At 42.1% G+C, this 23,250-nt stretch overlaps 1 protein-coding gene across 2 annotated transcripts; it reads left to right on the top strand.

The window, feature by feature from the left end:
• Window positions 1–2,064: 2,064 nt before the first annotated feature.
• On the top strand, window positions 2,065–15,847 carry LOC113018378 (myosin heavy chain, fast skeletal muscle-like). Of its 2 annotated transcripts, XM_026161445.1 has the most exons (41): window positions 2,065–2,087; window positions 2,279–2,328; window positions 2,422–2,644; window positions 2,742–2,885; window positions 2,971–3,127; window positions 3,302–3,329; window positions 3,409–3,520; window positions 3,614–3,706; window positions 3,794–3,857; window positions 4,259–4,357; window positions 4,448–4,551; window positions 4,645–4,783; window positions 4,869–4,987; window positions 5,087–5,236; window positions 5,321–5,491; window positions 5,579–5,885; window positions 6,019–6,095; window positions 9,288–9,375; window positions 9,458–9,575; window positions 9,694–9,817; window positions 9,896–10,032; window positions 10,134–10,389; window positions 10,576–10,818; window positions 10,953–11,129; window positions 11,240–11,385; window positions 11,481–11,571; window positions 11,675–12,064; window positions 12,170–12,296; window positions 12,423–12,541; window positions 12,768–12,964; window positions 13,058–13,241; window positions 13,335–13,500; window positions 13,634–13,758; window positions 13,852–14,160; window positions 14,251–14,454; window positions 14,537–14,662; window positions 14,749–14,919; window positions 15,054–15,158; window positions 15,249–15,344; window positions 15,459–15,590; window positions 15,796–15,847. In XM_026161445.1, exons 3-41 carry the CDS (start codon window positions 2,441–2,443, stop codon window positions 15,811–15,813), a joined length of 5,817 nt encoding a protein of 1,938 aa, XP_026017230.1. In that variant the 5' UTR covers window positions 2,065–2,087; window positions 2,279–2,328; window positions 2,422–2,440; the 3' UTR covers window positions 15,814–15,847. The 2 variants fall into 2 exon arrangements, with proteins under 2 accessions (XP_026017230.1, XP_026017229.1); XM_026161444.1 differs by having other exon boundaries at window positions 3,409–3,706.
• Window positions 15,848–23,250: the final 7,403 nt, after the last annotated feature.

Here is a 23,250-nt window from a genome sequence, read left to right as displayed (position 1 = left end):
ATTAGGACAAACTGGACTTCAAGGCCCTTACCTAGCCCTTACCACTCACTCCTGATCTAAGGTCTTTCATGGTGAGAGTTAGACCTAAAGTTCCTAAATCACTCTTTTGCATAAATATTAAAAATCTAACGGAACAGTTGTCATAGTAAAACAAATGAACAAACAAATGAAGACAGTAAAGTAAATATAAACAATGTTCAAAGTGGAGCCTTATTAGGGTAGGAAATACAGAAAATGCAGAAATCCTATTTTCATGTCTTTGCCATTGTTGCATCATTTAGAGCTCTGTCCACTGCTGCTGCTGCTTCAGTGCTGAATCCCGGGACTACCCCAGTTTGCATTGTCTCCTGGGCTTTGTGCAGATCATCCATCAAGCCCATAAATCCTCTGAACTGGCGAAAATGAGGATTCCCCTCAAGGATTGTGTAACCCATATCAACTACTCCCTGTCACATGACCCACGTCAGCTGATTTGAGGTCCCTCTTCTGATTGGCTCCTCCCACGTCGCGGCAACTCTGAAAACCGGCTGTGGAGGGATACTTCCGGGTTCGACTCCTGCTGTGGCTGTGAGCTTATGGCATTTAGAACGGTGTTGGAAAACAAAGCGTTTTCTCCCCTCAATTCATCTTTAAACTTTAAACTCAGCGGTACAATTGCCTCAATGCGTTTATTCCAACTGCCATTGTCTTTGAATTCAATTCAATTAAATTCAATGTTATTTATATAGTGCCAAATCACAACAACAGAATGAATTCTGTAACATTTACATACATTCATATTTTGATGGATGCATTGAAGAGCATCCATAAATTTAGGGGCGCACAGAGAGGGGGTTCCTCAGAGTATTATGACATTAAACACTTAATACTCTACACCTCGCAAAGCACTACAACATTAGACTGCAATCTGTGTAATGTGTTCTTCTGTAATACTAGGGCTAAAAAAAAGCAGAGTAAAATGTTTCCATTTTTGGTTGTAATGCTGTGTCTGCTCTGCAGTTGTAATTCCACCTGGCCCTTGGAATTAGAGTGAAAACACACAACATATTGCTTTTGACACCTGACTACTCTTCATGAAAAAAAACTTGAAAATCAAATAGATAAGCTCAAATGATTAATTTCTTGTCTTTAATCCTAATCCCTATGATGTTGAAAAATGAACATATCTATCTTTTGAGCCGACCACAAATCACTCCTTCCACCCTTTGCTGGATTTATTTTTGACCATGATAGTATCTCGTGTCCTGCTAGAAAGATAGCAAACATTAAGACAAGTCTCTGCAAGCTTTGGAAATGAAAGCTAATCCTGGCTGTGATCCCAGATGTTCCCATCCAGCAACAATTTATCACTTAGTTCATCAAAATTGGAACCTAAACACTGTATGTTCATTTGTATCCAACTAGATATTAAATGTAATCATACCAAGCTATTTTATAGTATTAAAGTACCTAATATTATGTTCCCAGTGGCTATATATAACACCTTTCTGGCAATAACAGAAAGTCTGACTCTGAATTTTATACCAGATGTCTTGGATTTTTATGTCATGTAACTATACACCAGTGGCACTGCAAGTTTAAAACTGGATATCAAAATATCAAAGATACTTGGGCGCACAGACAAGCTTATTAAATACTGTGTCAAGTTAATATCAATTTATCTTCAAGATTTACTGGAATGAATAACCCACAAACCATGCAGAGCACTGTTGTGATTTACCACTAACTATTCTGTTAAAATTTCGTACATTTTCCATTTTTAGGGGCATAATCATTTGAAGGAATATATGAACCAAAATACATTGACAATATTTTTTTTCATTAAGGAATCCAGCTATATTAACATGAGAATTTTACATTTTATTTTTTTTAATTTAAAAAATATGTTTTATAAGAAAAGAAGGATTTCATATGTGGAAAATTAATCAAAGTAATTCATTTATTTTTGACCATATCAGTATCAAGAAGCAAGGTGTCAGACATTCATGACCAAACTAAGGAGAGTGTAAATGCTGAGGAAGCAGAGTCGTTGTTTATAAAAGCAGCAGCTCTGGACATTTGCTCTAGCTGACGGGCATCTAAGACGGGTGAGTACAGTAAAGGATTCAGCTACCATGTTTTATCTACTGTGTATTATATGCTCTCATTAAGTTTATATTTTACACTTTTAAGTGTTGGGTTATTATATTTTTTAATGGCATTGAAAATTTTGCTTTTTGAATTGATTCTTAAACTAAAGAGTAAAGTGTCCATTGATATACCTTTACTTATTTTATAGCACCTTGACATACACAGGATATTAAGGAATTTCTGTTTGCATCAGCTGAGGTAAACTCCACGAATCAAAAAGAATGGATGTTAATTATGGTTTGTATAATAAGTACAGTATTTGAATTATGTGTCAATCCATCATATTTTCAGTCTCTAGTAAAGTGCCACCATGAGCACAGACGCGGAGATGGCGCAGTATGGCCCAGCGGCCATTTACCTCCGCAAGCCAGAAAAGGAGAGGATTGAGGCCCAGACTGCTCCATTTGATGCCAAGACGGCCTTCTTTGTGACTGATACTGATGAGATGTATGTCAAGGGCAAACTCGTCAAGAAGGAGGGTGGTAAAGCCACTGTTGAGACAGACGGAGGAAAGGTAGATGAATAATCTATGTACTTTATCTGTTTGTTAAATATATAATGCCGAACTGTGAAAGATGAAGTTGTCTGATGGATCATTAAAATCTATTCAGACGGTCACTGTAAAGGAGGATGAAATCCACCCTAGAAACCCTCCAAAGTTTGATAAGATGGAGGACATGGCCATGATGACCCACCTTAATGAGCCATCTGTGTTGTTTAACCTCAAAGAGCGTTATGCATCATGGATGATCTACGTAAGTTTTCACATTGCTGTGTGTGAGAGGAAAGTATCATGCTGATCTGTAAATGTTTAAATGATATTTATTGTCTATGATACAGACCTACTCTGGGTTGTTCTGCGTTGTCGTCAATCCCTACAAGTGGCTTCCTGTATATGATGCTACATGTGTAGCAGGATACAGAGGAAAGAAGAGGATTGAGGCTCCACCCCACATCTTCTCCATCTCTGACAATGCCTATCAGGCCATGCTCACTGGTAAGCTCAATTTCCTATTAAAGCCTTTAAATGCATTTAGGACTTCTACTTAAAGAGATGACCATTAATCATTGCGTGAAAAAAATTGCTTCTTACCACATAGCTACTTATAAGTGATAGGAAATAAATGAATACTAAGATTATTCAAGACATGCTTATATGTTTTTCTTTTAGATCGTGAGAACCAGTCTGTCCTGATTACGTGAGTATAATAAAAACTGTATGCAAAATATATAAAAACGATATAAAGGCATTTTAACAATGTGTCCCCTAAACCCCAGTGGAGAATCCGGTGCGGGAAAGACTGTCAACACCAAACGTGTCATCCAGTACTTTGCAACAATTGCAGCTCTTGGAGCTAAGAAGGCTGAGCCAACACCTGGCAAAATGCAGGTAGATTCTTTATTCTGCGTCAAAGTCTTTGTGACAGAAAAAGAAAATCAATTTTGGAAGATCAGCTCACATAAAAACAATATATTCTTGCAGGGCTCTCTTGAGGATCAGATTGTTGCTGCCAACCCTCTGTTGGAGGCCTACGGTAATGCCAAGACTGTGAGGAATGACAACTCCTCTCGATTTGTAAGTGATTAAAATGAGTTAATGTAAATGAGCTTTTTACTACTTGCTCTCATGAAAGGCAATATTAATAAAGATCTACCCCTGTAGGGTAAATTCATCAGGATTCACTTTGGCACATCTGGCAAGCTGGCCTCAGCTGATATTGAAACATGTAAGTTTGAACCACAGTGTAAATTACCATTATCTGTGATAGAAATTATTTTACAGCACATAAAGAGATGAGTCACTTAATTTCAGAAGAAGTAATATTGTCTGTTGTGGTGGAACACACGGATGCATGAACAGTGTGGTTACGCTATATATATAAGTTATATACTGTAACCCAGCAGTTATCGTGTGTAAGTATAAGTAGGAACATATTGCAACTTCACGGAACATTTAAAGTATAATAAGGTATACTGTGAAGCACGTTATAAGTAAAGCAACAGAACTGAAAAAAGTTTCAAACACGCCCAATGACAGCCAAGGAAATGAATGCATGTATGATCCATTTTGCAGTTTTGACTGTGATGTCTCATGTCTACAGTGTCAAAATTAATCTGTTGTCCTTAGATCTGCTGGAGAAGTCCCGTGTCACCTTCCAGTTGTCTGCTGAGAGGAGCTACCATATCTTCTATCAGCTGATGACAGGCCACAAGCCTGAGCTTCTGGGTATGCTGACAGGACACCTAAATTTAAATTTTAAAACCATTAAAATCACATTCTAAGCAAAAAACAAGTTAACTTCATTTCTCCTTTCAGAGGCTCTTCTGATCACAACTAACCCTTATGACTATCCAATGATCAGTCAGGGTGAAATCACTGTCAAGAGCATCGATGATGTGGAGGAGTTCATTGCAACAGATGTAAAATCACATTTGACACAGAATCTTATACTTAACCATAAATATCTTCTTTTGTTTTATTTATTGATAGCTGATTTCATTTTTTTCTTACAGACTGCTATTGACATCTTGGGCTTTACTGGTGAAGAGAAGTTAAGCATCTACAAGCTGACTGGTGCTGTGATGCATCATGGCAACATGAAATTCAAGCAGAAGCAGCGTGAAGAGCAGGCTGAACCTGATGGCACCGAGGGTATTGTGAAAAATTTCTATAATGGAGAAATGTTTGAAGTATTTGTATTTATTAGGTATTATAATGATTTGTTTTAATCCAACAGTGGCTGACAAGATTGCGTACCTATTGGGCCTGAACTCGGCTGATATGCTGAAAGCTTTGTGCTACCCAAGAGTCAAGGTTGGCAATGAGATGGTGACCAAAGGTCAGACCGTCCCACAGGTAATTCATAAAAGGGAGACTTGTATAATCATATTATAATTATAAACATTATAGCTGTATTCATATGGTTTTGTATAATTATAAATTCTTGTTTGCCAGGTCAACAATGCTGTCTCGGCTCTGTGCAAATCTATCTATGAGAAAATGTTCTTGTGGATGGTTATCCGTATCAATGAGATGCTGGACACAAAGCAGCCCAGACAGTTCTTCATTGGAGTGCTGGATATCGCTGGGTTTGAGATCTTTGATGTGAGCACTTGAAACATTTCAACACATTTCTTAAACTTTAAAGACTTTATTGCCATGAAGTTAGACATGGTTGTACTATTACAGTTCAACAGCTTGGAGCAACTCTGCATCAACTTCACCAATGAGAAACTGCAACAGTTTTTCAACCATCACATGTTTGTCCTGGAGCAAGAGGAGTACAAGAAAGAAGGCATTCAATGGGAGTTCATTGACTTTGGTATGGACTTGGCTGCTTGCATTGAGCTTATTGAGAAGGTAAACAGCTGCTCAGGAAGAAATGTACATGTGGTTGCATATGTTACCTCCCTTGAAATTTTAATATGATTTGTGCCATTTTCTCAGCCAATGGGCATCTTCTCCATCCTTGAAGAGGAGTGCATGTTCCCCAAGGCCTCTGACACAACGTTCAAGAACAAGCTGCACGATCAGCATCTTGGCAAGACCAAAGCATTTGAGAAACCAAAGCCTGGAAAGGGCAAGGCTGAGGCACACTTCTCCCTGGTTCACTATGCTGGTACAGTGGACTACAATATCACTGGCTGGCTGGACAAGAACAAGGACCCACTGAATGACTCAGTTGTGCAGCTCTACCAGAAGTCTTCAAACAAACTGCTGTGCTTACTGTACGCAGCCCATGCTGGAGCTGAAGGTAAGAAAAAAAAGTGCTCACAAACTCCCATGTCCAATACAGATAGCTACAATGTGCATACTGCAGGCTAAAATTATACAGTGAAAAATATTTTTTCAATTCCAGTAATGAAATTTACTGTTTATGAAAACAGAGGCTGCTGGTGGTGGTGGCAAGAAGGGTGGCAAGAAGAAGGGTGGTTCCTTCCAGACCGTGTCTGCTCTTTTCAGAGTATGTATAGATTTATATATATATATATATATGGTTTTTTTTGTCTGTGTTTTTTTTTTAATATACATATATATATATATAAAAACACCCAGCACGCCCCTGCGGGCAGTTTATCCTTCAAGCTCGGGTCCTCTACCAGAGGCCTGGGAGCTTGAGGGTCCTGCGCAGTATCTTAGCTGTTCCCAGGACTGCGCTCTTCTGGACAGAGATCTCTGATGTTATTCCCGGGATCTGCTGGAGCCACTCGCCTAGCTTGGGAGTCACCGCACCTAGTGCTCCGATTACCACGGGGACCACCATTACCTTCACCCTCCACATCCTCTCGAGCTCTTCTCTGAGCCCTTGGTATTTCTCCAGCTTCTCGTGTTCTTTCTTCCTGATATTGCTGTCATTCGGAACCGCTACATCGATCACTACGGCCGTCTTCTTCTGTTTGTCTACCACCACTATGTCCGGTTGATTAGCCACCACCATTTTGTCCGTCTGTATCTGGAAGTCCCACAGGATCTTAGCTCGGTCATTCTCCACCACCCTTGGGGGCATCTCCCATTTTGACCTCGGGACTTCCAGGTTATACTCGGCACAGATGTTCCTGTACACTATGCCGGCCACTTGGTTATGGCGTTCCATGTATGCCTTGTCTGCTAGCATCTTGCACCCTGCTGTTATGTGCTAGATTATCTCTGGGGCATCTTTACACAGCCTGCACCTGGGGTCTTGCCTGGTGTGATAGACCCCAGCCTCTATGGATCTTGTACTCAGAGCTTGTTCTTGTGCTGCCATGATTAGTGCCTCTGTGCTGTCTTTCAGTCCAGCTTTGTCCAGCCACTGGTAGGATTTCTGGATATCAGCCACCTCCTCTATCTGCCGGTGGTACATACCGTGCAGGGGCCTATCCTTCCATGATGGTTCCTCGTCTCCCTCCTCTTTCTTGGGTTTCTGCTGCCTGAGGTATTCACTGAGCAATCGGTCAGTTGGGGCCATCTTCCCAATGTATTCTTGGATGTTCGTTGTCTCATCCTGGACTGTGGTGCTGACACTCACCAGTCCCCGGCCCCCTTCCTTCTGCTCCCGCTGAGGCACAGAAACAACTGAGGAATGTCCAAGCGTACAGCCTCAGGGTGCTGGACTTGGGGTGAAACCCTCCATGCATGGTAAGGAGCTTTCTTGTCTTTATGTCAGTGGCTTCTATCTCCTCCTTTGGCCAGCCTATTACCCCAGCAGGGTACCTGATCACGGGCAGGGCGTACTTGTTGATGACCCGGATCTTGTTCTTACCATTCAGCTGACTCCTCAGGACTTGCCTGACCCTCTGCAGGTACTTGGTGGTTGCAGCTTTTCTAGCGGCCTCTTCATTGTTCCCATTCCCCTGCGGGATCCCCAGGTACTTGTAACTGTCCTCTATGTCTGCAATGTTGCCTTCTGGTAGTTCAATCCCCTCAGTTCTGACTACCTTCCCTCTCTTTGTTACCATCCGACTACACTTCTCCAGTCCGAACGACATTCCAATGTCATTGCTGTATAGCCTGGTAGTGTGGATCAGTGAATCGATGTCTCGTTCACTCTTGGCATACAGCTTGATGTCATCCATGTACAGGAGGTGGCTGACAACTGCTCCGTTCCGTAATCGGTATCCGTAGCCAGTCTTGTTAATGATCTCACTGAGGGGGTTCAGGCCTATGCAGAACAGCAGTGGGGACAGAGCATCTCCTTGGGAGATCCCGCACTTGATGGTGACTTGTGCTATGGGCTTGGAGTTGGCCTCCAGTGTTGTACGCCACATCCCCATTGAGTTCCTGATGAAGGCTCTTAGGGTCCCATTGATCTTGTACAATTCTAGGCATTCCAGTATCCAGCTGTGGGGCATTGAGTCATAGGCCTTCTTGTAATCAATCCAGACAGTGCACAGGTTGGTCAGTCTGGTCTTGCAGTCTCGGCTGACTGTTCTGTCTACCAGTAGCTGGTGTTTTGCACCTCTGGTATTCTTGCCAATTCCTTTCTGTGTCCCGCTCATGTATTGACCCATGTGCCTGTTCATCTTAGCCGATATGATGCGATATGATTTGATTCCGGGTGTCTCTCGTTAACTAGCAGCTGGTTCATTTGTGCTGCCAGACACTCGTGGAGTGCAGTCAGCTTCTTTAGCCAGTAGGCATGAACCATGTCGGGCCCTGGTGCTGTCCAACTCTTCATACTGGAGACCCTTTCTTGGATATCTGCCACTGTGATGGTTACTGGACCCTGTTCAGGGAGGTCGCTGTGGTCTGCCCTCAGATCCACTAGCCACTGAGCATTGCCGTTATGGATTGCATCCTTCTCCCATATGCTCTTCCAGTATTGCTCCGTCTCCAGCCTTGGTGGTGCTGTTCTCTTATTATTATTGTTCCCTTGCCACTGAGAGTACACCTTTGCTGGTTCTGTGGAGAACAGCTGGTTTATTCTCCTGCCTTCTATCTCTCTGGTGTACCTCCTCAACCGGGTGGCCAAGGCTGTGAGTCTTTGCTTGGCAGTTTCCAAGGCCTCAGGTATGGACAGCTTGCTGTATTTCTGCAACTCCGTTAGTTGGCTAACCTCCCTCCGTGCTACTTTGATCTTGCCCTCTAGCCTCCTCCTCCATGGAGGGTACTGCCCCTTGTGGCTGTTCAACTTGTAGCCAAGCATCTCACTGATCACTGCTGCCGTATTGTAGATCAGCTTGTTAGTGTCGGTAATCGTGGTTGTAGGTATTGTCCGTAGTGCTGCATTACCATCATCTAGCAGACCTTCTGAGGGTACTTCACGTAATCTTGGTAACCGGCTATGGGGGATCCAGGTTTCAAGCTTGGCCATGATCCTATTTTTCAGGTCAGTTCCTCTCGCACTCAATGATCCTTCTCCTATCGCACTTGGGGCTATGTACCCAATCTCGGGTGGGGGTGATGATATCTCCCCCTTGACCTGGCGTCCTGACTCCTCCTTGCCGTAGCATTTGTGTTGTACCTCGTCAATCTCTAGCTGTGAGAGCAGTCCCTTCTTTCGAATGTTGATATATATATATATATATATATATATATATATATATATATATATATATATAGATAGATAGATATATATAGATATATATAGATATATAGATAGATATAGATATGTGTGTAAATTAAATGCTCATTTTTAAATAGTATCAACCTATTATCTAATGATGCTGATCTACAGGAGAATCTGGCCAAGCTGATGACCAACTTAAGAAGCACTCATCCTCACTTTGTCCGTTGCCTGATTCCCAATGAGACAAAGACCCCAGGTACCCTACAGTAATATTAACTGTAAAAATGACAGTAAGAATATAGAAAAGATTTGAAACATTATGCATTTCTGACTCTCAGGCCTTATGGAGAACTTCCTGGTCATCCACCAGCTGAGGTGTAACGGTGTACTGGAGGGCATCAGAATCTGCAGAAAGGGTTTCCCCAGCAGAATCCTCTATGGTGACTTCAAGCAGAGGTGACAGCACATTACAATATTGGAAAGGAAAAATGGTTTCATGGTTGTTGTAAAGGACAAACTTGAATATGATGGAAGAAAAATCTAAGTAACAACTGTAATTGTATCTCTCTTGAAGATACAAAGTGTTGAATGCCAGTGTCATCCCTGAGGGACAGTTCATTGACAACAAGAAAGCTTCAGAGAAGCTGCTTGGCTCCATTGATGTGGATCACACACAATACATGTTTGGGCACACAAAGGTACACTTCATTATATTAATAGACATTAACAAAAACTGTCCCTTTGTACTTGTACTTATGTTTTCAATGATTAAATAGGTGTTCTTCAAAGCTGGTCTGCTGGGCACTCTTGAGGAGTTGAGAGATGAGAAACTGGCTGAGCTGGTGACCATGACTCAGGCTCTCTGCAGAGGATACGTCATGAGGAAAGAGTTTGTGAAGATGATGGAGAGGAGGTAACATTATCATAGTAAACTCTATTGTATTCTCTTTTGTATTTCCTTCCTCATATTAAGATCCGACGACACAAAGTAACACTCTCATGTTTGGTTTTTAGAGAATCTATCTACACCATCCAGTACAACATCCGTTCTTTCATGAATGTCAAGAACTGGCCATGGCTGAAAGTATATTTCAAGATCAAGCCTCTTCTGAAGAGTGCTGAGACTGAGAAGGAGTTGCAGAACATGAAGGAGAACTATGATAAGATGAAGACAGACCTGGCTACTGCTCTGGCTAAGAAGAAGGAACTGGAAGAGAAGATGGTCAGCCTGCTGCAGGAGAAGAATGACCTGCAACTTCAAGTGGCTGCAGTAAGTAGTAGAGAAAAGTATACATTGCACCTATAGTTCATGTATATAAGGTAGATATAAAAAGACCACATGTTTGTCTCTCCCTCTGATTATTTATTTGCTAAAACAAAAGTGTAGTTAAAATTATGATTTTAACTACACTTTTGTCACAAATAATCTAACTTGTGTGTTCAACATGTATTATAGGAAGTTGACAATCTCTCCGATGCTGAAGAAAGGTGTGAGGGGCTCATTAAGAGCAAAATCCAGCTTGAAGCAAAACTCAAAGAGACAAGTGAGAGACTGGAGGATGAAGAGGAAATCAATGCTGAGCTGACTGCTAAGAAGAGGAAGCTGGAGGATGAATGCTCTGAGCTGAAGAAGGACATTGATGACTTGGAGCTCACCTTGGCCAAAGTGGAGAAGGAGAAACATGCCACAGAAAACAAGGTTCAGTTCATTTTGATTGTATACTTAGTTCAATTAAAACATGTAATGTTGTTCTTTGAATATACATGTTAAACGATCAAATAATCAGCAAAATCTCGAACAAAATTAAACTTAATGTATTCACATTGTTTCAGGTGAAAAACCTGACAGAGGAGATGGCATCTCAAGATGAGTCAATTGCCAAGTTGACTAAGGAGAAGAAAGCCTTACAAGAGGCCCATCAGCAAACACTGGATGATCTCCAGGCAGAAGAAGACAAAGTCAACACTCTGACCAAGTCCAAAACAAAGCTGGAACAGCAAGTTGATGATGTAAGAAAACTATAAAAATTACGTTGTTGTTTTTTGTTTTTTATGGAAAGAATTTTAGTGCTGAATCATTGTCATACCAACCACTTGAATCAACTGACATGACTTTATAGCTTGAGGGTTCACTGGAGCAAGAGAAGAAGCTCCGCATGGACCTTGAGAGAGCCAAGAGGAAGCTGGAGGGAGATCTGAAACTGGCCCAGGAATCCATAATGGATCTGGAGAATGACAAGCAGCAGTCTGATGAGAAAATCAAGAAGTAGGGCTTTTTTTGTAAATAATTTTCTTTACACACACTGCATTGCAATAATCATATGGACTATGATCGTAAAACCATACTTCTTCCACACCAAGGAAGGACTTTGAAATCAGCCAACTTCTCAGCAAAATTGAAGATGAACAATCCCTTGGTGCTCAACTTCAGAAGAAGATCAAAGAACTTCAGGTAACACTAACGACCAGTCTTCATAAAGAATATTGTTCATTATAATTCAAAAACCTAGTTTAGTTTAGGTTCTAATCGATAAATCCAAATAATTTCAAACTAGGCTCGTATTGAGGAGCTGGAAGAGGAGATTGAGGCTGAGAGGGCAGCTCGGGCTAAGGTAGAGAAGCAGAGAGCCGACCTCTCCAGGGAGCTTGAAGAGATCAGCGAGAGGCTCGAGGAAGCTGGTGGAGCAACAGCTGCTCAGATTGAGATGAACAAGAAGCGAGAGGCTGAGTTCCAGAAACTGCGTCGTGATCTTGAGGAATCAACTCTGCAGCATGAAGCTACTGCAGCAGCTCTCCGTAAGAAGCAGGCTGACACTGTAGCAGAGCTCGGAGAGCAGATCGACAACCTCCAGCGTGTCAAACAGAAGCTGGAGAAAGAGAAGAGCGAGTACAAGATGGAGATTGATGACCTCTCCAGCAACATGGAGGCTGTTGCTAAAGCAAAGGTGCGGACAGTATTTATAGAGAACAGATTTTTTCTTTTTTACATTTCAGGACCGCCAAAGCAGCTCATTAACTGTTAACATGGATATGGCATTACTTGGTGACAGGGCAACTTGGAGAAAATGTGCAGGACTCTTGAGGATCAACTAAGTGAACTCAAAGCCAAAAATGATGAGAATGTTCGTCAGCTGAATGACATTAATGCCCAGAAGGCGAGACTTCAAACAGAGAATGGTAAGTGATGTATAACAAAAACACAGTCTGTCTCTGGAAATTTGTCATTTACAGGTACCTAAAACTACAACCAATCAGTGGGTGAAATGGAACAAACTGGGCTTAATACATGTGTGTTAACTACAGGTGAGTTCAGTCGCCAGCTTGAGGAGAAAGAAGCTCTTGTTTCTCAGCTCACAAGGGGCAAGCAGGCCTTCACTCAGCAGATTGAGGAACTGAAGAGACACGTTGAGGAGGAAGTGAAGGTCTGAAATGTTTTCTCTCTTCTGTTAAATTTCAGCACTTACTAATAAAAACAGAGACAAGTTTTAATCAGTTACAGAGACACTCAGTAACTCTGAGACAGATAATCCTCTAATATCTTTCTAAGGTTTTACCTCTTAAATTTGTTATCCTCTCAGCATTAGACTTTAAAATTGATTTCAACAAAAAAAAAATCCCGAAATCTGAAATCAACTGTCACTTCAACAGGCCAAGAATGCCCTGGCTCATGCAGTTCAGTCAGCACGTCATGACTGTGATCTGCTGAGAGAGCAGTTTGAGGAGGAGCAGGAGGCCAAGGCTGAGCTGCAGCGAGGAATGTCCAAGGCCAACAGTGAGGTGGCTCAGTGGCGATCCAAATATGAGACTGATGCCATCCAGCGAACTGAGGAGCTGGAGGAGGCCAAGTAAGTCACCATACTTTCATTGTTTAAATTAGTTTTCAGATTTAAAACCAAACAATTCAGCCTTAATTTAAAAAAAAAATATTTTAACAACAGGAAAAAGCTTGCCCAGCGCCTGCAGGAGGCTGAGGAATCCATTGAGGCTGTGAACTCCAAGTGTGCCTCACTGGAGAAGACCAAGCAGAGGCTGCAGGGTGAGGTGGAGGACCTCATGATTGATGTGGAGAGAGCTAATTCTCTGGCTGCCAACCTTGACAAGAAGCAGAGGAACTTTGATAAAGTAAAGTTTTAAACATAACCTCTATCATCAAAGGAGAAATTACACCCATTACAACAACTAATTATTTAATTAATACATTTTTAATTAATCTAGGTCCTGGCAGAATGGAAGCAGAAGTATGAGGAGAGCCAGGCAGAGCTGGAAGGAGCCCAAAAGGAGGCTCGTTCTCTCAGCACTGAGTTGTTCAAGATGAAGAACTCATATGAAGAGGCTCTGGATCATCTTGAGACCATGAAGAGAGAGAACAAGAACCTGCAGCGTACGCTTATCTTGCTATAGATCATATGGATATGATTCTAATGTTTATATTCATTTATATGTTATGTTGTGGCCAAAACATTTGCATATATCAGCTCCAAGTACTAAAACTCTTGGCTGTGTTTGCTCTGTAGAGGAGATCTCAGATCTGACTGAGCAGATTGGTGAGACTGGAAAGAGCATCCATGAGCTGGAAAAGGCCAAGAAGACTGTTGAGACTGAGAAGTCTGAAATTCAGACAGCTCTGGAGGAAGCTGAGGTAATGTATTTTATAAAAGTGTACTTTGTTTGTAATTACATTTATAAAACTATCCCTTCTCCAGTTTATTTTGAAATAAACCTTTATTTAAAGGGAACTCTGGAGCACGAGGAGGCCAAGATCCTTCGTGTTCAGCTTGAGCTAAACCAGGTAAAAGGTGAGATTGACAGGAAGCTGTCAGAGAAGGACGAGGAGATGGAGCAGATCAAGAGGAACAGCCAGAGGGTGATTGACTCCATGCAGAGCACTCTTGATGCTGAGGTCAGGAGCAGGAATGATGCCCTGAGAGTCAAGAAGAAGATGGAGGGAGACCTGAATGAGATGGAGATTCAGCTGAGCCATGCCAACAGACAGGCTGCTGAGGCACAGAAACAACTGAGGAATGTCCAAGGACAGCTCAAGGTGAGTTGGTAGATTGTGTGTGTGTTTGTGTTTTTTTTAATTAACCTCCAAGCAAACAATGATAATATCATTTGTTTTATTTGTCATCAGGATGCTCAGCTGCACCTGGATGACGCAGTCAGAGGACAGGAAGACATGAAGGAGCAGGTCGCCATGGTGGAGCGCAGAAATGGTCTGATGGTGGCTGAGATTGAGGAGCTGAGAGCCGCTCTGGAGCAGACAGAGAGAGGACGCAAAGTGGCTGAGCAGGAGTTGGTTGATGCTAGCGAGCGTGTTGGACTGCTTCACTCTCAGGTTGGTATTCATTACTTTACAAGAACTTTGAGACATCAGAGAGTGAGAATCACAGCATTAAAACGGTTTCTTTTTCATTCAGAACACCAGTCTTTTGAACACCAAGAAGAAGCTGGAGGCTGACCTTGTCCAGGTTCAGGGTGAGGTGGATGATGCAGTTCAGGAAGCAAGAAATGCTGAGGAGAAGGCCAAAAAGGCTATCACTGATGTAAGTTAGTACTTTACAAGCATCTTATCTTTTCAAAATGTTTGTTCATGCTTGATCAATAATGCCAATACCACCCATACTTTCAGGCTGCCATGATGGCTGAGGAGCTGAAGAAGGAGCAGGACACCAGTGCTCACCTGGAGAGGATGAAGAAGAACCTGGAGGTCACAGTCAAGGACCTGCAGCACCGTCTGGATGAGGCAGAGAACCTCGCCATGAAGGGTGGCAAGAAGCAGCTCCAGAAACTGGAGTCCAGGGTATGTACTGCATATATTCTTGAGTTATTATTCAAGTATTAAATAAACACTTTGATGCCATCACATGATCTCCACCCATTTTCTTTCTACTCTTAATATTTATTAAAAGCTGATTACTTATCATGGCATTAAAGGTCCGTGAACTAGAAACTGAAGTTGAAGCTGAGCAGAGACGTGGAGCTGATGCTGTTAAAGGAGTCCGCAAATATGAGAGGAGAGTGAAGGAGCTCACCTACCAGGTGATTACACATTTACCTAAACATCTATTACATTTAAGTTCCTAAATTCTTTCTTCTTCAGCCGTCAGTAACAGTTTGTTGTTTATGCAGACTGAGGAGGACAAGAAGAATTTGGTCAGACTTCAGGATCTGGTGGACAAGCTGCAGCTCAAAGTCAAGGCTTACAAGAGACAGGCTGAGGAGGCTGTGAGTGAAATGTTTTGTGATTTTTACATATGGAATTCACAGCTTCATAACTGAGATATCTCTCATATATGATCAGATATGTTTTTAAATAAAACATATTATTGCACTGAACAGGAGGAACAGGCCAACACCCACATGTCCAGACTGAGAAAGGTCCAACATGAGATGGAGGAAGCTCAGGAGCGTGCTGACATTGCTGAATCTCAGGTCAACAAACTGAGAGCCAAGAGCCGTGATGCTGGAAAGGTAATTCATCTAATTCGTTTACACAACATTTAATGTTGATCAGATGAGTGTTTGATATAATGTTGAATGTTGTTTGCTTTGTATTATTAATTTGCTTTGATTTGAAGAGAGTAGAGAGTGTAGATACTTGTACAAAAACAACACGCAATAAATTGCTTACTGTTAATATGCGTTGAATAATTTTACCTTTCATTATTTTTTTCAGGGTGAAAGTGCTGAATAAGACACATTCTTTTGGAACTTTTTGGCAGTGTTCATAAAATATGAACTAACTGTTAAATTGTCTGCTTATGATGTATTAATTCAATAAACACTTTCATTATGATTTCATGAAATGTAAAGAGTTTTATTTATTGTATGTTCTAAAATATTCACTATCAAACATACAATGTTTAACACAGTAATTTCTTGAAAACAGCACTTTTCCTTTACCTTTAAAAGAAAACCACATTTCACAAAAACTATGATAATTTAAAAGTAAATTTTTTGCAATCCTAAAAAAAATTGTGCTTCACAAGCAAATTTTCCATTAAACAACAATTAATTTCCCTTGTCACATCAGTTAAACAAATGGCTGCATATGTCAATATTTTTTTAATTAATCTGTAAATGCTTTATAAGCCATTATTAATGCGGTCTTTCGCTACTCTGGTTAAAAATGATAAGTCACTTAGATAACTTAAAGATATTATTGTTTGGCTTTTCTCAGTGTTTTATTTGTTCGTGAGTAAATCTAAACAAATAAATATCTAAACAATAATAACAGTGACATTTAAGTTAATTTATCCGATAAACAAACATTGTAAAATATATATATATACACACACACACACACACATATATATGTGTATGTATATATATATATATATATATATATATATTAGGGGTGCAACGATATTCGTATCGATATTGAACCGTTCGATACAGTGCTTTCGGTTCGGTACGCATATGTATCGAACAATACAACATTTGTAATTTATTTTATCAACTTTCCTTCTGACAATGCTGTCTGTGTTGAGCACTCAGTGAATCTGCGTTCGACTACTCCGCCTAGGCTGCACTGTCGAGCGCAGATCCACTGAGTGCTCAACACAGACAGCATAGTCAGAAGGAAGAGCGCAGGGCACCTCCCCCACCCTCATTCAGATCTGGCGTTTGGAATTATTTTGATTTTCATGTGATGTATGACCCTGAAGGTAAGCGAGTCATGGACTAAAGTAAAACAGTATGTTGGATGTGCCATGCAATGCTCAATTACATGGGTGGGAACTAGTGTGTTAGCGCAGTTAGCTCGTTAACGTGTTGGCCGTCTAGCCCCACGCACGGGGCGATCAGCGGTAGCTCGTTAACGGAGATTTGCCGTGTTGTGGCGTTAAGGTCATTTCAATGAGATTAACCTGAAAGCAATAGTGGGAACACAACGAATATGACTGCACATTTACGCCGACATCATCCTAGTGCAAAGACCAAAACAACAAGCATGCTACTAACTTTAGCCGAGTCATTTAGACAGCTGTTAGCACATGATTCTCCTTATGCTGCTGAGAATATAGCCCAGAAGAAGCGGATAGTATAGCTTTTATTTTGGAAAGAGACATTTCTCTGTAATAAACTCTCTTTTCCAAAGATGAGTGATTCCTCAATCAGATACAGGGCTCGCAATATCGCTAGCCCGACGTCCTGGAGCTAGCGATTTTTTTCAGACGGGCTACCAAAATCTATCTCTTCCCTGCCCGTCGGGCTACTGTAGGAAGGAAAAATATATGTCAATGCTTTTGCATTCTTTCAGAAATGTAGCTGGGTAATTATGTCATTGGCATCGGTGAGCCACTGTCAATATGTGACATATTGAAATCGCGTTTGAATTTGCGCTTGTTTTTTGCTTTCACTTTGCAATCGCGAACTGTGTATAGAGAGCAACAGCACTGATCTGTGAGTGATGATAATTTGCGCACCAATTCCTCTGACATCGTCTTATTAATCGTTAGCTTACTATGCAAACATGACAAGTGAAATCTCCCGCAGCTTAAACATGTGAGAGGTTGATCGCGCAGAGAATCGCTGAGCTTATGTGAGTGAGCGTGTAAAAGCATTTCAGTTCTGCTGAGCCAAATAAGACAGGTCAGGGTGAAGAAGTGACAGCCAAAGAAAAGCTTACCACAAAACGGAGAAGTTATGACAAATCAGACTATAAGGCAAAAAGAAAGTGCAGCTTTATGGTTTCATGGACAAAAGAATTTCTGTGGCTGCAATATGACGAGCTAAATAACCAGGGCTGCACATAAGTGGTCCGCAGGTGCGCATTCGCTGTCAAAATAAAAAACACGCACAAGGGTTAGGGTTAAATTTAAAAACTGTACTTTTGAGTTAAAATATATATTTATAATTTTAATAAATGACAAATTAAAAAGGCATGAACATTTTTTTGTATCGAAAAAATATCGAACCGTGACACCAAAGTATCGAACCGAACCGTGAATTTTGTGTATCGTTGCACCCCTAATATATATATATATATATATAGAGAGAGAGAGAGAGAGAGCCACAACAGCCACAAGGGGCAGTACCCTCCATGGAGGAGGAGGCTAGAGGGCAAGATCAAAGTAGCACGGAGGGAGGTTAGCCAACTAACGGAGTTGCAGAAATACAGCAAGCTGTCCATACCTGAGGCCTTGGAAACTGCCAAGCAAAGACTCACAGCCTTGGCCACCCGGTTGAGGAGGTACACCAGAGAGATAGAAGGCAGGAGAATAAACCAGCTGTTCTCCACAGAACCAGCAAAGGTGTACTCTCAGTGGCAAGGGAACAATAATAATAAGAGAACAGCACCACCAAGGCTGGAGACGGAGCAATACTGGAAGAGCATATGGGAGAAGGACGCAACCCATAACGGCAATGCTCAGGGGCTAGTGGATCTGAGGGCAGACCACAGCGACCTCCCTGAACAGGGTCCAGTAACCATCACAGTGGCAGATATCCAAGAAAGGGTCTCCAGTATGAAGAGTTGGACAGCACCAGGGCCCGACATGGTTCACGCCTACTGGCTAAAGAAGCTGACTGCACTCCACGAGCGTCTGGCAGCACAAATGAACCAGCTGCTAGTTAACGAGAGACACCCGGAATGGCTAACCGAAGGTCGGACGGTCCTGATCCCCAAGGACCCCAAGAAGGGACTGGTCCCCTCCAACTACCGACCAATAACCTGCCTCAGTACTACATGGAAGCTCCTGTCAGGCATCATATCGGCTAAGATGAACAGGCACATGGGTCAATACATGAGTGGGACACAGAAAGGAATTGGCAAGAATACCAGAGGTGCAAAACACCAGCTACTGGTAGACAGAACAGTCAGCCGAGACTGCAAGACCAGACTGACCAACCTGTGCACTGCCTGGATTGATTACAAGAAGGCCTATGACTCAATGCCCCACAGCTGGATACTGGAATGCCTAGAATTGTACAAGATCAATGGGACCCTAAGAGCCTTCATCAGGAACTCAATGGGGATGTGGTGTACAACACTAGAGGCCAACTCCAAGCCCATAACACAAGTCACCATCAAGTGCGGGATCTACCAAGGAGATGCTCTGTCCCCACTGCTGTTCTGCATAGGCCTGAACCCCCTCAGTGAGATCATTAGAAGACTGGCTACGGATACCGACTACGGAACCATGGGAACCATGAAGAGGCCACTAGAAAGGCTGCAACCACCAAGTACCTGCAGAGGGTCAGGCAAGTCCTGAGGAGTCAGCTGAATGGTAAGAACAAGATCCGGGCCATCAACACGTACGCCCTGCCCGTGATCAGGTACCCTGCTGGGGTAATAGGCTGGCCAAAGGAGGAGATAGAAGCCACTGACATAAAGACAAGAAAGCTCCTTACCATGCATGGAGGGTTTCACCCCAAGTCCAGAACCCTGAGGCTGTACGCTAAGCGGAAGGAAGGGGGCCGGGGACTGGTGAGTGTCAGCACCACAGTCCAGGATGAGACAACGAACATCCAAGAATACATTGGGAAGATGGCCCCAACTGACCGATTGCTCAGTGAATACCTCAGGCAGCAGAAACCCAAGAAAGAGGAGGGAGACGAGGAACCATCATGGAAGGATAGGCCCCTGCACGGTATGTACCACCGGCAGATAGAGGAGATGGCTGATATCCAGAAATCCTACCAGTGGCTGGACAAAGCTGGACTGAAAGACAGCACAGAGGCACTAATCATGGCAGCACAAGAACAAGCTCTGAGTACAAGATCCATAGAGGCTGGGGTCTATCACACCAGGCAAGACCCCAGGTGCAGGCTGTGTAAAGATGCCCCAGAGACAATCCAGCACATAACAGCAGGGTGCAAGATGCTAGCAGGCAAGGCATACATGGAACGCCATAACCAAGTGGCCGGCATAGTGTACAGGAACATCTGTGCCGAGTATAACCTGGAAGTCCCGAGGTCAAAGTGGGAGATGCCCCCAAGGGTGGTGGAGAATGACCGAGCTAAGATCCTGTGGGACTTCCAGATACAGACGGACAAAATGGTGGTGGCTAACCAACCGGACATAGTGGTGGTAGACAAACAGAAGAAGACGGCCGTAGTGATCGATGTAGCGGTTCCGAATGACAGCAATATCAGGAAGAAGGAACACGAGAAGCTGGAGAAATACCAAGGGCTCAGAGAAGAGCTCGAGAGGATGTGGAGGGTGAAGGTAATGGTGGTCCCCGTGGTAATCGGAGCACTAGGTGCGGTGACTCCCAAGCTAGGTGAGTGGCTCCAGCAGATCCCGGGAATAACATCGGAGATCTCTGTCCAGAAGAGCGCAGTCCTGGGAACAGCTAAGATACTGCGCAGGACCCTCAAGCTCCCAGGCCTCTGGTAGAGGACCCGAGCTTGAAGGATAAACCGCCCGCAGGGGCGTGCTGGGTGTTTTTATATATATATATATATATATATATATATATATATATATATATATATACATATATACATACATACATACAGGGAGTGCAGGGTTATTAGGCAAGTTGTATTTTTGAGGAATAATTTTATTATTGAACAACAACCATGTTCTCAATGAACCCAAAAAACTCATTAATATCAAAACTGAATGTTTTTGGAAGTAGTTTTTAGTTTTAGCTATTTTAGGGGGATATCTGTGTGCAGGTGACTATTACTGTGCATAATTATTAGGCAACTTAACAAAAAACAAATATATACCCATTTCAATTATTTATTTTTACCAGCGAAACCAATATAACATCTCCACATTCACAAATATACATTTCTGACATTCAAAAACAAAACAAAAACAAATTAGTGACCAATATAGCCACCTTTCTTTGCAAGGACACTCAAAAGCCTGCCATCCATGGATTCTGTCAGTATTTTGATCTGTTCACCATCAACATTGCGTGCAGCAGCAACCACAGCCTCCCAGACACTGTTCAGAGAGGTGTACTGTTTTCCCTCCTTGTAAATCTCACATTTGATGATGGACCACAGGTTCTCAATGGGGTTCAGATCAGGTGAACAAGGTAGCCATGTCATTAGTTTTTCTTCTTTTATACCCTTTCTTGCCAGTCACGCTGTGGAGTACTTGAACGCGTGTGATGGAGCATTGTCCTGCATGAAAATCATGTTTTTCTTGAAGGATGCAGAGTTCTTCCTGTACCACTGCTTGAAGAAGGTGTCTTCCAGAAACTGGCAGTAGGACTGGGAGTTGAGCTTGACTCCATCCTCAACCCGAAAAGGCCCCACAAGCTCATCTTTGATGATACCAGCCCAAACCAGTACTCCACCTCCACCTTGCTGGCGTCTGAGTCGGACTGGAGCTCTCTGCCCTTTACCAATCCAGCCACGGGCCCATCCATCTGGCTCACTCTCATTTCATCAGTCCATAAAACTTTAGAAAAACCAGTCTTGAGATATTTCTTGGCCCAGTCTTGACGTTTCAGCTTGTGTGTCTTGTTCAGTGGTGGTCGTCTTTCAGCCTTTCTTACCTTGGCCATGTCTCTGAGTATTGCACACCTTGTGCTTTTGGGCACTCCAGTGATGTTGCAGCTCTGAAATATGGCCAAACTGGTGGCAAGTGGCATCTTGGCAGCTGCACGCTTGACTTTTCTCAGTTCATGGGCAGTTATTTTGCGCCTTGGTTTTTCCACACGCTTCTTGCAACCCTGTTGACTATTTTGAATGAAACGCTTGATTGTTCGATGATCACGCTTCAGAAGCTTTGCAATTTTGAGACTGCTGCATCCCTCTGCAAGATATCTCACTATTTTTGACTTTTCTGAGCCTGTCAATTCCTTCTTTTGACCCATTTTGCCAAAGGAAAGGACGTTGCCTAATAATTATGCACACCTGATATAGGGTGTTGATGTCATTAGACCACACCCCTTCTCATTACAGAGATGCACATCACCTAATATGCTTAATTGGTAGTAGGCTTTCGAGCCTATACAGCTTGGAGTAAGACAACATGCATGAAGAGGATGATGTGGACAAAATACTCATTTGCCTGATAATTCTGCACTCCCTGTATATTAGTGATACTATTATACATTTTTTCATGAAGTTATTTCCAGTAATGTAAAAAATCATATCACATGTGTTACGTTAAAAAGGTGACTGTATAACACTGCACCATTTAAAGTCTTTAATTACGTAGTTAAAAATGTTCCTGTAGGGTAAAAATGAGCACATACATACAATAAAACATACTTCACAAAAACGTCTGAAGGTGCCTGATTGTGACTTCTTACTTTCAGTCTAGTTACAGTTATAAAAAATATTCCTTCAGTTAGGAATATTAGCGTTTTAACAAGAAGACATGTGACCATTTCTCAGTATAGTTTTGTATTATTTCCCTTTCAGCAAATCAAGTTGAATTTTTGAGTTTAAGTCCCATCTGTTATAGCTTCACATTTGAAAAACATCATCATGAATTCCCTGTACTTTTGCTGTTTTGCTTCCGCCATTATAAAATCACACTTCCTGGATGGTTCTTTCTCTCTGTGTGTACTTCGGGAAACTGATAACACCCCTGCTCCCAGCATATCACCAAAGCAAAGACTTTTGCCTTACTTGTTAACTAAGACTAAGACCACCAGGTACTGGAACAGCTTCTTCCCCACAGCTGTCAGACTCCTGAACTCTGCCTCCTGACATCTGACCCACGTTAAACTCATGGACTGAACATACACACACCCACAATGGACAACTGTACCCTCGAACACACAATAATAACATGGACTGAACCACCACTCAAAACCACTAGCACTTTATATAGCCTCTGTAGAAACTATCTACACCCTCACTTATCTTAACTGCACTACTGTATAGCTCTGTGTAAATAATCATTCTGTACATTCGATAATCTTTAATCCTACAACTGTTTACAACTTGCATAGTTCCCATTTCTGTATACCTGTATATCTCAGATTTCTGTAAAGTTATTTATTTCATATTCTGTATAGTTTTTCATATTTATATCCTGTTCATAGCCTGTACATAGCTTGTACTCACTACAGCCTGTACATACTTAGTTATAGAATATTCACAACATACTTCATACCGTGTACATTATAACATACCATAATAGACCCATTTCTGTAATATACTTACATATCTATACTATTGCTAATATATATTGTAATATATCTATATCACT

The sequence above is a fragment of the Astatotilapia calliptera genome, unplaced genomic scaffold, assembly GCF_900246225.1.
Source record: "Astatotilapia calliptera unplaced genomic scaffold, fAstCal1.2 U_scaffold_71, whole genome shotgun sequence".
Classification (NCBI taxonomy): domain Eukaryota; kingdom Metazoa; phylum Chordata; class Actinopteri; order Cichliformes; family Cichlidae; genus Astatotilapia; species Astatotilapia calliptera.
This window is presented reverse-complemented; position numbering and strand designations above follow the sequence as displayed.

Coding starts and splice junctions, on each gene's coding strand:
- LOC113018378 (XM_026161444.1), top strand. CDS start 2,441: ATGAGCACAGACGCGGAGATGGCGCAGTATGGCCCAGCGGCCATTTAC. Junction 5,886..6,018: donor AGCCCATGCTGGAGCTGAAG/GTAAGAAAAAAA, acceptor TTATGAAAACAG/AGGCTGCTGGTGGTGGTGGC. Junction 13,242..13,334: donor AGCAGAGGAACTTTGATAAA/GTAAAGTTTTAA, acceptor TAATTAATCTAG/GTCCTGGCAGAATGGAAGCA.